The sequence below is a fragment of the Lepisosteus platostomus genome, chromosome 2, assembly GCF_059453375.1.
Source record: "Lepisosteus platostomus isolate fLepPlt1 chromosome 2, fLepPlt1.hap1, whole genome shotgun sequence".
Lineage (NCBI taxonomy): Eukaryota > Metazoa > Chordata > Actinopteri > Semionotiformes > Lepisosteidae > Lepisosteus > Lepisosteus platostomus.
This window is the reverse complement of record NC_142612.1, coordinates 1769700-1784523: the sequence shown is the minus strand read 5'-3', so window position 1 is coordinate 1784523 and position 14824 is coordinate 1769700. Positions and strand designations below refer to the sequence as shown.

Below are 14824 nucleotides of genomic sequence, written 5' to 3'. Positions count from 1 at the left end.
AGGATCTCAGGAAAGCAGTAATTACCGTGAACAAGGTCAGAAGACTAGCAAAAGGTCAAAAGCCAAAAAGGGAAACTAGGCAAAAGATATCCAAGACACAATCCAGAAATCGTGGTTGAAAAGGCAAGCCAAAAATCCAAAAACCTAGAATAAGTCCCAGGAAGATATTGCAAAGGAGGACATGTGTAGCTCTCAAAGTCTGACCCAATACTGAGCGAACCTGGAGCAGGGTTTAAGTAGGGTGGGGGGAGGTGTGGTGATGAAAGAGGATTAGTTAACGAGGTCTGATTAACCTACCCCTCCCCTGAATAGATGAGGGACACACTGTCGGTTTGGGTGCCCTCTGGTGGCGGGGTGCTGGAACTGTAACAGACAGTGAGTTAGTTTCTTTTTTCCATTGAGAACGACAATGGGTGAAATGAATAATTGTATGTTTGCATCAAACCAACAGCAGGTAGAATGACTGTACCTCGATGCAGGAGCTCAGCAAGGTCTCACAGAAAGAAGATCCTGCAGAGATCTGTGCTGAGAGGAGAGTGTTCTATCTTGCCTGCTGTTTGGAACAGCTAAACTTCATGCCAGCATATGTGACAACCGCCTTAGGTCTCTTAGCAATAAATAAAAAAAAAAAGTTATAATCAAAGACTGTGGAGACAGATCGCAATTGAACTCTGTTTTCGTTTAGAATCTTATGTTCTCTGAATGCAATGAATTCAATTTAAAAACAACCTCTAAGCCGTGATACTGACATTCTGTATCACTAGAAACGTCCAAGTTTCCGGTTATTCTTTTGCTGTGGATTTTGTTCCTCCCAGGTAACTGAAGCTCCCTACCGTTATCAGCTGAGAAAGACGAGAAGCAAAATGACTGAATGGCCCAGAAACACCATATCACTCATTATACAATATACTTAACCATTTAAATTAATATTCTTAAACAGTTTACAATCACAGAAATGTTCCATCTTGCTTTACAAATGTTTCTGTTTTTAACAAAAGTCTTAGATGAACAAATGCTATACTTAATTTCTCCCTTTTCAGTTATGAAAAAAATAAAAATGTTAGGTTACTTGTAAATGACCACAACGGAACTGATATCTAAAACATTTTATAAATAAATGGAAGGAACAGTCGACAAGAACCTCTGAACATACAAGAGCTTTTCAATGGACTAATTCAGATTAAGATGTTTTTTGTTAACAGTTTAAAGTCAGACTGCTGTCTACATCTATGTAGTCATTCTACTGTGCTTTTGAAGGGTCTGATAAACTTCAGGAAACATTCACAACTTACTGCTATTATCAAGTACTAATGGTCTTGCTGTGTGATATGGTTATAAAATCCATGAAAGCTTCTCACTGTTTAACTTCCCAAAGACTAAGAGACGTTTTGTTTTGAAACTGAGCAGCATGACTGTGCTGCTAACTGTATTAATTGTATCTGAAGACGAGTTGTTCCACGATCTTCTCTGTGCATAGCAGGTACTAAACAAAACTGAACATACTATAGAAGCATAGCTGAAGGTTTCCGGCAGAAATGAAGGTCATCCTTATGTCAGGACACCTTTAGCACCATCTGGTGATGAAAACAGAATCAAACAGTTGCATCACAACACAACCTTCTATCTATATATTTATTTTATATATCTTGATTTAGTTTTTGCCACTATCACATCAGCTTGGTACTACATCTATGTAATTTAGTTTTCCCCACAATTTTAGTAAGATCTTCTTTTCCCATTGATCTTTTCACTGTTGAAAAGAGATAATCAATCCTGCACAGTCATGTGCTTTTAGTGGCAGTTAAATTCGATTTGTTTCTAACTGAGCAGACAAGCAGTGGAAAAGACTTTTGTTTTCATGATTAAACCCTTATTTTAAATTAAGAAGAGCAGAATCTTTCAATTTAAATCAGCTAAGTATATTTGAAATTGAAGAATGTGATGTCATTTACATTGGAGCTACCAAAGCTGTTGTTCATGGGCCTAGATTCTCTGATAGCCTCCTTTACTTACCTTATAATATAATACTATGTTTGAAAGCAGTTCCTATTCCCTGAAAACTCATACTGGGCTTGCCTTTGTAGTCTTTATTATTATTTTTGTGTCTCTGCCTGGCAGTAAGGGATAAATGATAAACAGTGTAAGATAGTTTACAGAAATCAATAGATATGACCTCAGGCTGCAGCCTGGGCCTCACTCGTCCACATATTCCTGCTGCTGAACCTCTGTGAAGAAGGGGAGCGCACAGATGATCTTCTACAAGCATGACGTTCCAGTGAACAGCAGGGCCAGCGGAAAGGGCAGAGTGCCTGGCATCTCTTGCTTTACCATGGCAACAGGGTGCTTATGTAATCTCTTGACCAACATCCTCCAGTATTAACAGTTGATTATTCAAGGTGCCATACTGGTTAATGTGCAGCTGATACTTTTTTTCAATTACAGCCAACTGAAATATCTTCAGACTAATTACTGTTCATTATGTATTTAAAGACTATATCTACTCCATGCCAAAAAATATTCTCTCAGAAGATGCAGGATAGCTAGTTCACATGTCTACGACAATGTAGTCATTTCTCAGATAAAGATGATTTGCAGACCTTTTGTAAAACCTACGAATACCAATTCAATTGATCCTCAGTAATCATCGGTGATGGAAAATGAGTACAATTCTTCTTGTTTTGCAACATTTAACATATTTTCAATTAGAAGTGACTCAGGGAACTTTAACGAATGGCTCTCCTCTGAAGCTACAGATGTACTGCAGCCAATGTGAGGTGTCGGTCAGTATTCTGCTCTGCCACATGGTGCAGTGAATCCTTAATGTACTACAGCTGTGTGTGGTTGTCAGAACAATCGTTACAGTATTAAATGTTTATTTACACATTAGTGTTTCCCTTTCAAAGACAAAGTGTAGCCCATATCCCAAGACACAATAAGACAAAAATACTGTGAATTGTAGAGATATTACAGCGAAAAACAATTTCATTTAATGCAAAGATTTCTTTGTTGATACAGGATGTTGTTTCCACATTGCTAGCACAACTCCAAATGAGATGTATCAAAATAGTTTATGACACTAATAGTGTGGTGTCATTTTGTAATAGGTATGCATACTGTACAGAAACTACAGTATTACCTCCATTATTGTACCACTGTTTTTCAAGTAATAATTGAAATGAAATAAGAATGTTTCACCGGAGCATACATCAACAGTGTAATGGCAAATTGCAATTTCAGTTAACAATTGAAAATTAATTTCCGTTTTTGTCCATTTAATTAGTTTATTAATTAATAAGATGTAATTAGACTCTCCGTGAAATTAATTGTTTTCTGTGAATTTCCATGAAACCAGAGACCTTAAGAAATAGAGGTGCACTCCAGGATCCATTCATGGCATTTAATTCTCTTTTCACAAAAACGTTACAACTACATTTCATTTTAAGAAGATAGCTAGGTTATTTTATGTCTATATAACATATAAAATGAGTGAGCCACTTATTTTTTAGATATCCTTAAGTGGGAGCTCTCTGCCAACTTTATCCCATCAGTATCATCAGGATAATTTTGCTTATAGATAAAGTATTATTCACAGGGTCAAAATGGCAACTCTTTAGAAACAATAAGGGAAACCACACCAGTTCTTAAATACATTTCTTTAAAGTAAAAAAAAATGCAATAAAACTTATTGTACCAAGCCTCAGACACGTATAATCAAACCTTGCCTAGAATTTAAACATGTTGTCTAAAACATCATAATTAGATTTTCTGCAAATAGTTCCATAAGAAGCAGAACAACTTAGCCTGTAAAGATCTACAGATACCACAGAGGAGATTATTATTACAGCGTTATTCTATAAGGCTTCCGGCTCCAAAGTGGCTCATTTAAAGAGAATCTCTGCTAAAGATGCAGGAAGAAGCCTGCGGCAGTCAGATTACTGACCGAAACCTCACCTGGCTGCTGTGATCTGATGCGGAACGTGCTCTGGTCACTGTCCTGTGGTCGGCTGGACACGCGCTGGACCAGGTGCTGCTGCAGTGGCCTCTGCCTCGGCTGCATGTGGCGTCTGGCACTGAAGCTTTTTTGTCCGTTTGCATTTATATGAGGAAGCTTGTAAAAAATATAGCACAAGCAGCGTTTTGTTTTAAATCCTAAATCTGAATTTTGAAGAAGAATAATTGATATGGAATTCAGGAAGAGGGGGAGGAAGGGAGAGCTGTCGTGCAGGGCTCTCACTCTCAGACGCTTCAGGTTAGGATAATCTGCTCCAGACCGAAAACTCAACAACAACAAAATCGCCTTCCTGCAGGATAACGACCCAGAGCACAAGGCCAAAGCTAGAATGGACTGGCTTGACACTAGGAAAGTGAATGTTGTTGAGCGACACAGTCAAAGTCCTGACCTGAATCTTATTGGTAATCTGATGAAAGACTTGAAAACTGATGTCCATACTGTAAGTGATCCCCAAACAAACTGAGAGCTCAAGCACATCTGCCGGGAGGAATGGGCACAAAAATGCATCAATTTTCTGAGCGACTTTTACATTCCTTGAATTCTCTCTTAGCATTTTCTTGATGTGATGCACATTGAGATTCACTGCAATGAACTGTGGATATAAATTGATCGTTACCATCACCACAGGAATATTTAAAAGGGGAATGTCTATTTTCTAGACTGCAACAAAATAAAAAAAAATGTAAGCTAGTGCTCTGAGGGGTTAACCTTTGACAGGTCTCACATGATCGGTCTGCCTGCAGACTAACGACCCCCTCCTTAGTAAATTAGGTTGGAAATTTGTAGGCATTCCACCCTGTCTTCATACCTGTTACGCCTAATCTGACCAGTAGAGGTCATCCATTGTAGCATTTACAGAGTAAGATCAGAAATACGTTCTAGCCTTCTAAGTGCTAAATATGTTTCAGTGATAGCAGCATTCTTTGATTTGCCAAGGAAACTTTAATGTAAAAGTATAAATTAATGTTAAAATTAGAACTTTTGGGCTAGAAAAAGGACATCATCTGAAATTCAGGAACACGAAGGTCACTGAAATTACTGTATGTGACTCTCTTGGTATGCCTACTGCATAATTAACCATTTCCCACAAGACCTGCACCCTACTAGCTCACTTTCTCACAATATTGCTGCGTTTCTGTTAAAATATTTGCTCAGGCAGTGTTGACTTTGTCTAGACATTCTGCAGCCAACTTTATTGAAAATGCCTGACTCCACAGCTGAGCATTACCGCATGTCCAGGAATAATGTTTCTGGGAATCGTTTGATATGCCAGGACTGCGCTTGCATCTTTACCGCTGTAGTGTTGCGTTCTTAACTAGGATATTTGTAAGCAATCTGAATCTGTGATTAATGTTCCTTGCAGATTATTTGACCTCATCTAAGCCATTCTGAGCTCACTGAAAACATTATACAGTGATGAATAAACCCAAATCTGAATGCTTTTCCCATTTCATAATTCAACAGTTCTTGGCTAATTAAGATCATATGGATGATATAATCGGATGTAATGCAAGAGGTTCGGGGAACATTACAGTTTTCCGTCAGGATTTCCCAAACTGTGTTGTGAAGGGCTGCTGCTGTACAAATTACTCCTGACTGTTAACTGAACCAGTTAGTTTTTGTTCGCCAGGTGCTGCCGATTTAAAAGAGAGAAAACATTCAGGAATGTTTCCCTACAAGATTGAAGCTGGGACCTTTTGTTTAGTGTTAATCTAAATTATTAAACAATATCTATCATATTCAGTATATATATAAAAAAAGAAAAAACAAATAGAAAAATTAAGACACATTTCCTTTGAGAACAGCAGATGTCTGAACTTAATTTATTTTTTAGAATTTGTCAAAAAATAAACACCTGTAGGAGTACCGCTTGTGAGCAGTCAAAAGTGGTTTCAAATACAAGTAGAACAGCAAGAAGAATGTCTCCAGCTCTGGCTAGCCAGCTGACCCGAGGGGCAGGGGGATTAAGAGTGGCACTATTCCAAGAAGATGGGCTCAAACGCACAAGGGAACCAGTGGAGCTAAGGAGAGTACATGAGTGTTTCCCTCCAAAGAAAGTAAAGAGCACACCCAAGGACTCAATAAGAAAAATACCGTGAACTGTAGAGATATCGTCCAGTGATAATACAGATTATTGCCTTTTAATACAAACAGCATTTATAAGATAAGATCACTTTATTGGCCATCTACATTTTCTTGCATTAGGAATCAGGAATATCTTTTCACATACCTCAACTTGCTCTCCATGAGACACACAGACAGGGAGAGAAGCTGGGGGGTCAGAGTGCAGGTTCAGCCAGTTATACGGCGCCCCTGGAGCAGCTGGGGTTAAGGGCCTTGCTCAGGGGCCCAGGGGAGTAGGATGCTTCTGCCAGCCGTGGGATACGAACCGGCAACCTTCCAGCCACAGAGCCACTGCAACCCGTCATGAAAATGAGGTATTGCCTCCTTTGAGATGATGGACTTCTCACGGTGCCGCACGCAAGTAGGAAATCTGAGTGGTTCAGAGGGCAGCTCTGCCCTGCGATATGCTTACAGCCCCCTCCAGACTGGAGACCTCCATCCAGACAGGCAGAGTTTCTCTCTTACCGAAACAACCAGAAAGAACGCATGAAGAAGACACAAGCTTAGAAGTCTTTTTTTCCTAGTAGCAGTGTGATTTGGGATTGGTAAGGTGACATGAACATGCTTCCATGTTTTTCATAGCTTTAGTATCTCAGCAGGCAAGAAAGCAAGTAAAAGACAGTGTTCATAATTGTATATTAATAAGGAACTAAGTGGCTGATCTTGGAATTGTTATAACACAAACCTAATTTTTAGAAGGTCAAAATTATCAACAAGTGCCTTAAACTTGAACCTCACAAACCAAAAGTTGGTTGTTGGAAAAAATACTCAGTATCTTTGTATGAATGAAATAAAAATAAGGCAGTAGTTTAATGTAGCAGAAGTTTTTACTTTTTCAGTTGGACATTTTACTGCAGATAAAGACAATACTTCTTGCGTTTGGCATAATTTAGGATGACAAAGTAAATGTCAAATACACATTTGAAACTGGGATTTTCCTAATGATCACCAACAGTATTAAAGGAGCTTTAGCACTGAGCAAATAAAAAATACTGACTGAAAAAAGAAAAAATGCAGTCCAACTTCCATTGCATCACTCATTAAAGAAGTGTTCGAACACCCCAAACTGATTGGGTTAATGGATGACAGTCTAGCTGGTGCAACTGTAAGGATCAATGCTAACAGCTGTGTAGTTATGTGAAAGGCAACAGTTCCCCATGAAAGATGGATTACAGCACAACAGGCAGGACACACAGCAAAAAAGCTTGATAAGCTACAAGTTTTAATGGCAGCTGAATGCCAGTGTACAATACTATAATCTCCATTGAACAGCACAGATCCCATGACAAAGAAAAAAGCAGGGAGTGCATTTTTGGTGGGAAAACAATCGACAACCACTATAAGGAACTGAAGAAATAATAAAAAACCTGTCTTTTGTACAGTGAAGAGGTGCAGTTCATCTACCTTCAAATAAAACTGCTTCCTTAGGAGCCACTGAAGAAGGCAGCTCAAGTGTCTTCAATGTAACATTGATACATTAAAAAAGGACCCAAATGAATATTTAAGTGTAAGAAAAATATATTTCAGGCTTTGTGCCTACAAAAGCATCATGATAAAAAGGCCTCATAAATATAACTTAGTATTCAGAATCCTATCCGGCTTATAAAAAAAATATTATGGCATCAATGTTTCAATTTTTTGAGTGTTTAGAAACAGGGTATGAAAGTTTAAAAAGTGACAATGTATAAATCAGACCATTCCCTGAAAACTATAATATACTAGCTAAACTGTTGCAGAATTTATAAAAACATTTTCATCTATAAAACCTTTAACTATATTTCGCTCTCATCCTTAAACAATTCTAAGAAACACCTTTGGCCTTTTCTATTATAATTGAGTCAGCGGTCATATATCTGCAAATCCAAAATACAAATGACCAAAGTCTTACTACTGCCTTCATTGGAATGTCTTTCCTCAACTTCCTGTACTGTACATTTTCAGTTCTTCAGTCACAAGATGTGTAATCTGCACTTAAAAATTCTGTTTACAAAGTCCAGATGGATCATCTCCCTCAGCTAATACACAATTGCAACAGCTGTTCACTTAACCAGAAAATCTTTGTTCTGCACTGTTGGTAAAAGGGAACGTTTATGATATCTGTTAATGCAATTTTGGAACCCATGCAGAATTCACACACACAACATGTGCACCTTTTAGTAAGTTGTACATTTTGTTAAAAAATGAGTAGCTTACACATAACCATTAAAAAATAAACCTGAACAAAGTTTTACCGTATTGTCTCAACAGTGAAATCCTTAAATTAACTCCCGTGTCTTACAGTACATACAGTATCCGTTCCCTTATTATATGCAGCAATTATAAAAAACCTCTCAAAACACATCAAAGCCTTACTCATCTTATAAGTCATTCTTAAGGCACAGAGATGACTACTAGTCAAGACACTGATTAGCTCTACAAGTATTTCCTAGAGACCTGAAGAAGAAGTTTACAGAAACAGAAAACAAATCAAAGAAGAAGGTAAGAGTTAGGATACTAAACATTTTAAAATACTTAAAATGGTTTTGTCCCTTCACCGAGTAAGTCTATGTAAGTGAAGTGAAGCCCAAGTGTTATGACATTTTCCCCCTAGGTCATAATGTTCATACACCTGCAGTAACAAGCCTGCAGCACAGCTCGCATTCACAGGCCAGTTCATGCACTTGTATCCCAGATACGGGTCTGGTCTACTGCATCATTTTTAATAACAGTGCAGGATAGAAATACTGCCACAAAATGCTTCTCTTTTCAGACACTGAAAGGCTGAAGCAGTCTTTTGACCACAGACCATTTGGACCTGAATTGTTTAACATGTATTCTGTTCATTTGGTGACGTCTTTCCTGAGTATAGTGCAATTATCAATGGTGGAAACAAAAGCCCTTACTGAGACTTTCAAAAAGTGGTATTGCGTTTCATATATTATTGTTAATCTGTTTTATAATTCTTATCTACTTTAATGCAGTCACAAGGCAATAGTCAAAACTGGACCTGAGGTTTTTTTATTTTTGTTTTAAAAATCAATCCCTAAGGACTGATAAAATTTATTTTCTTGGCTTCTGTTCCTCTGTATTAAAAAAGGCCCTTGTCTCTTGCCACAGTGACCGAGTAGGAAGAAATGAGACCGTGCTAGGCTCGTCAGAAGGTAGCCACAAGCGGGTGGTCTTGCGAGGTCCTCGTCTCAGTCCATTTCCATGGCCATCAGCCGCCGTGTCGCCCGCGAGTCCTTGTCGCTGGCTTCCTTGAAGCAGCAGCGCGCGCTGACAAAGCCAATCAGCATGGACAGCAGGCCGACAGCAAGTGCAGCGCCAACTCCGTACAGCAGCGGCAGCTTCATCGAATCCCAGACTAGAACAAGAAACACACAGGGTCCGTTAGTACAGATTCTACCTCGGTATCAAAGCATAAAAGAAACTCTTGGAGATTTTCTCTGCTAAAACAACCTTCTTTCTTCCAGCCACTCAAAAGGTAATTCGGCTAGGCAGTTTCCCTTGACATTGACCACAAAACCTAAAGACGACACAAACCAGCGGCACAGAAGGGCCACGCAATGAAGGAATGACCCACAATTCTGTGACCAAATCCAGACCAGGTCACAGCTTTGAAAAGTCACTCTATGCTAATTTAGTTCAAGGCACTATATGTTACATGAAATAACATTTTTCTTCTAAACCAATAAATGACAATTCTACTTATTCTACTCCCATGTGCCTTTTTGCGTCAAGAAGTAAGAAATACTTTGGGAGATTCCAAATACAGCACGTTACTATCTACTGTACTAGCTGATAAAAACAACCAAGTCCATGGAGTGACAACTGACTTGCGAACTTCACCACCAGCAGGACCGGCAAGGAGCTGATGTCCTTCGACTTCTGCCAGGATCCGTCTGCGGTTCTGACCCAAGGCGTGACAGTGCAGTGATAGTTTCCCGCGTCGCTGTCCTGCGCGTTGTGGACGCTGAGGCGATAAGTCTTTGCGTCCGTCCTCTCCAGGCTGCAGTCACTGCTGCTGTTCCTCTGGGCCTGCCTCAGCACCCCCCAGCGGTCCACAGAGGCCAGGAAGTGGACGTCCTCGGTGTCTGTGGTGCGAGATCGCTCGAGGAACCACCTCACCTCAAAGGAAACGTCACCTGAGGAGCAACACACGCGCTCGTCAGGCAGGCGGGAATCTGCAGCAGCGAGTGAGAATGAAGACACACAGCCTGAAAAGTACTGCCTTGTGTCCAGGTTTCCTAGAGTAAGTTTCCTTTATGGGTATTACAGTCTTTGACTTGAAATAAATCCTTTCCTTTGTGGTTTGTCTAGATGCTCATGCCTCACGAAACACCCAAGAGAGGCTGGTATAGCACAGTCCTTCCAGACACTGCTCAATCACCTAAAACAAACATGGAAGACCCTACCTTTGGGTTTGCATGTATGGAAAAAAACAAACTGGAAAATTAAACCAGCCAGATGAGGAAAAACAAGTAACAGAGCTGTAAAAAGAAACCGAAGAAAAGATCAATATCAGTCATCTCCAAGTTTCACTGAAATAAACTACAAATTAGATCACCTCAGCTCTCGTTACTGCACCTATGTCGTGTTTGTGTTCGTCGGCTCTCCTAACACTGAAACTGCTCCCATAAGCACCAATTAGGTCAATCAGATGAAGAAACAGCCGATATGCACTGCAGCATATTAATAACACACACAACATCATATCACACCTGAATGCCAGCTGCAGTTTGCACAAAAGATACATAGCTTCGACCATAATCACACCTGCTGTCCAAAAAATAATACTGAGAAACTCCAATTCTCACATGCATGGAAATATCCATTAGCAGTACAGCATTATCTATGATCTTTCCTAAAATGTGTTATAGAGAGCCAGGGAAATAAAATCAGAACATTGTGCAATCAAATGTATGTCCTTACCAGCATAATGGCAGATCAGTGAAAGTAGGCACACATTGTTCAGTTTTTTTCAATTTCAATTTTATGCATTAACCATCTGAGAATCAATTTGGCTATGAAGAGAATGTAAAAAGAATGTTCTGCACCCTAGGGATTTAAAGCACAGGGCTTGAAAAATGAAAAACAGCATCAGCTGTTACTAGTCAGGGAGAAAACCGCCACAGGAGCAGTACTGAATATTCTGTATAGAGATCATAATAAGAGGAGGTGCACATTCACCACATTTTGCAATCAGGCCAAGTTTTGGACTGGGGGAATGAGGACTGGAGGAAATGTTTAAGGCTGATGACAAAATACAGTACCTGTATAAGGACAACAGTACAGACTCCTTTCCAAATTATAATATAAGTCAACTTAGAACAACAACTAAAATGCATCCATGAAGCTGGTGTAAAAGTTATTTTTGTACTGCACACACATTGCAGTCATAGCACAAGTAACCTTATTTCATGCAAAATATAAAAAAAAGGTTTCTTCAGTAGCTAAGACAAGATTATACTAAACTACATTCATAAAACGGTTCACCCTCCTGTGTTTCACAGGGGAGGAAACCAGGGGCAAGATCGTGGTCCTGCACTTTTGACTTTGTATAGTGGGCAGTATATCTAAACCACTTTCTGAACCTTGGTGTCAGCAGTTCTTCTGACTGCTCACACCTCCACGTACACTATGAGTTAATGAGCAATACAAGCCATTCGTTAAGGAAGCCGAACATCCTGCCACTTACTTTGCTCACGCTGTCAGGAAAGTACCTGTATTTGTCACACCCTCATACTCTGATCACTGTTAATTCTTATCTGTAACTGTAATAAAGTAAAAACATTTCACAGGTTGCACTGTGTGTACAAATACTTACAATCACACACAAACATTTTGTGTGAATTAACTTATTTGTAAGCATGATAATTTAATCTAGCTTTCTATGGATTCATTCTCTATTAAGCATTCATAAAGAATCAATTAATGTATTTTATACTGTTACCAAAATTACATTACAGGACTAGAGGTCTGGTCTGGTCTGGGTTAGAGCTTTGTTACCCACATGAGATTAACCTATAGAAAAGTGTGGTTCATTTCAATTAGGCTTCTGCAATCATTTACCTAAATTATTATCATTACCCCTTTGTACTTTTAAAAGTGTCAATCAGTAGTGCCATGTGTTCCACAGTGAGCAAATATAGAAAGCATCCGGATCTATACTGTTCCATTGGCTGCAATGATCCTGGTGCCTGAGGTACCCTTGACCTGGTATCATCCTACTCTGTGTCCTCATTATATACACACACGTCTATACAGTATATCCTTACCTTGTCACACTGCATGCTTCTTATTTCTAAATACAATAACTGTAATAACAGGTGGATGAGTGTCACAGCATTATTCAAAGTACTAACTAGGAATTGTTAAAAACTATTCTATTGCAAATTATGTAATTCTACATATGCAGTCTCCATGTGGCTATACACTTTTTTACTTTGCTTCATCTTCTAAAACACATAGGAAACAGATTTTTTTATGAAGTCTTCTCCAAAGTGCTTCTCACTACTCATTTATCCTCTCATTCATTTGCTTTGCACTTTGAAGCTTGAACTCTTCACTCCAATGTATACATTTTTATGCACAAACAAATGGAAGGGACTTTTGGGAGAGCAAAAATAAATTACCCTCGTCATTATTGAAGGTATTTTATGATTTTGTCCGTTTTCAGGAAATTAGGCAAGAAATTCGGGAAGCACTGCACAAAACCAAATTAGCAACAACAAAAACAAAGCAGTGCATGAAGTAATTGTCTGAAGCAATCAATAGCAGCTCCTCTGGAAAAAACGCTGTGTCCTTGTCGATTCCTAAAAGAGTCTTATTCTACTGTGCAAGTAGAATTTCCAGAAATACTCAGCACATTTACGGTCTTCGAAGGAGATTCAACCGAAAAAGAAACTTTCAGATCCCTCCTACCGGTCTGACCGAAATCAATCATATCCCTCTCCCAGCGCCCAGCGCCCAGAAAGACTCCTGCGAGGACTCGCCTTTCCAAGAACGCCCGTTCCCCCAGGGCGGAAAAGCAAACGTCACTGGAAGCAAATCCCAGTGAGTCACAACAGATTCCACAATCTGTCAAACCCCTCCGATTCCTTTTATGTGCAGAGGATGCTCTGACTGGAGACCACAGCGATGATCGGGGGGGGGGGGTTATGGACAGGAGTAATTCCCGTGAGGCGTCGGGGGGGAATGCCGAGAGCTGTAACTGGCTGTGTTCAGAGCGTTAGCAGAGGTGCCAGGTATTGAATTGAGCGTCCTGGGACTCAAGGACACGCTGCGCACAGCAGTGACAGGGCAGACATCTGTGGCCAGAGGTCCACCCAGAGGACTCCTTCAGACTAAACAGGGGAAAACCAAGCGGAAGTGCATCTAAAAACAAGAACAGCAAGGACTGGCCCCCACACACTCCCCTGTACACACCACTGACAGCCGCCAACAGACCCCGCCACCCCTCCTCGTGGTTTGACGATGCACATATATCGTGTACCGGCAGGCCTTAATATGCAAACAAACATCACCATTTTTAAGGGTCTAATGCCTCTTGATATGCATCTGTATATTTGCGTGTGCCGCTGTCGCTTGCCTCGTCAGGAAAGGCAGGGCTTGCCACAGTCTGACAGTGCAGGGCCTCACAATACAGTTCTACCGGTTCACTGTAGCCTGAGGTCGTCTCTGGGATTGTGGGTGGATGAAACAAACTACCCAGCCTTGCAGCTGAAGCTCACACCCTGACTTCTTGTAAGACAGGGCAGGGTGAGATTAGGATCGATTAGCTACTAACAATGAAACAGGCCGGATGGGCCACATGGCCTCCTCTCGTTCAAAACCCTTCTTACGACCTCAAAGTTTAGTTAATGTGGACAGCGCTTCGCCAAATGTGGGAGTGCAGTAAGTGTGATTAATACCGCTGCCTGTTCTGCGATTCATACTGTACTGTAAACTATTCTTTACAGTAGGCTGAGGTACATCAAGCATACAAAAGCCTAATGTAAACTCTTAGCTGAGAATTGGCAGCACTCTCCTGAGTGGAGAGCACTCTCCTGATCCATTTGGATCAGAAATGTCAAGCCAGTTTGATGTCTGGTGAATGGCAGTTAACATCAGAAACAGAGCTCATATTCCTGATACTTCGATCTGCCTTATGCACTGCCAATCCCATCATTGCAAAAGCTAAAATAGAACAGAGCCTTCCATGTATCACCAGTTCTATGATCTCATCTCCAGCAGCTGCTTTTATCAATCACCCTCTTGTTTCTCTGAGACACAGCCTCTGGGCCCTGCTAAGCTCTTGCCTCTTCAGAGGCAACAGTACATTTCTGGACTAAGCTTCATTAAAAGGGGGGAAAAATGATCTAGAGGTAAAGAAACTGTTCAAATCTAAAAATTAAAAAAAAGATGAATTGGGGAAGCAAAAGGCTGGTGAGAGAAGATACCGGCAGTGATAATGCTCAGATATGCAACACTGCAGTCTGTCAAAAGCTTAATTTCATGTTATACCTTGTACAAGTACACAGCTCGCATGTTACCTTTAAGCCATTGCTCTGCATATTTGTAAATCAGTGATCTACTCTACAGCTTTAATGCTCCCAGCTTTGCAACATGTTGCAATCTCGGAGGATTCACTTTGTACCTGGTGCAGCTTTGTAGAAAAGCCATGTCGTCATTTTATAAATCTAGAGATGTGTACCAGGCTACCCAGAA

At 40.2% G+C, this 14824-nt stretch overlaps 1 protein-coding gene across 1 annotated transcript in view; it reads right to left on the bottom strand.

Annotated features, from left to right (window-relative positions):
• Positions 1 to 6944: 6944 nt before the first annotated feature.
• The window catches only part of LOC148675659 (prostaglandin F2 receptor negative regulator-like), a 31196-nt gene continuing 23316 nt past the window's right edge, over positions 6945 to 14824 (bottom strand). Inside the window, exons 8-9 of the mRNA XM_088644634.1 lie at positions 9952 to 10260; positions 6945 to 9479 (exon numbers count right to left, since the gene is read on the bottom strand). Of these exons, the coding sequence (XP_088500760.1) occupies positions 9313 to 9479; positions 9952 to 10260 (476 nt within the window). The 3' untranslated portion in view covers positions 6945 to 9312. The remainder of the gene's footprint in view (positions 9480 to 9951; positions 10261 to 14824) is intronic.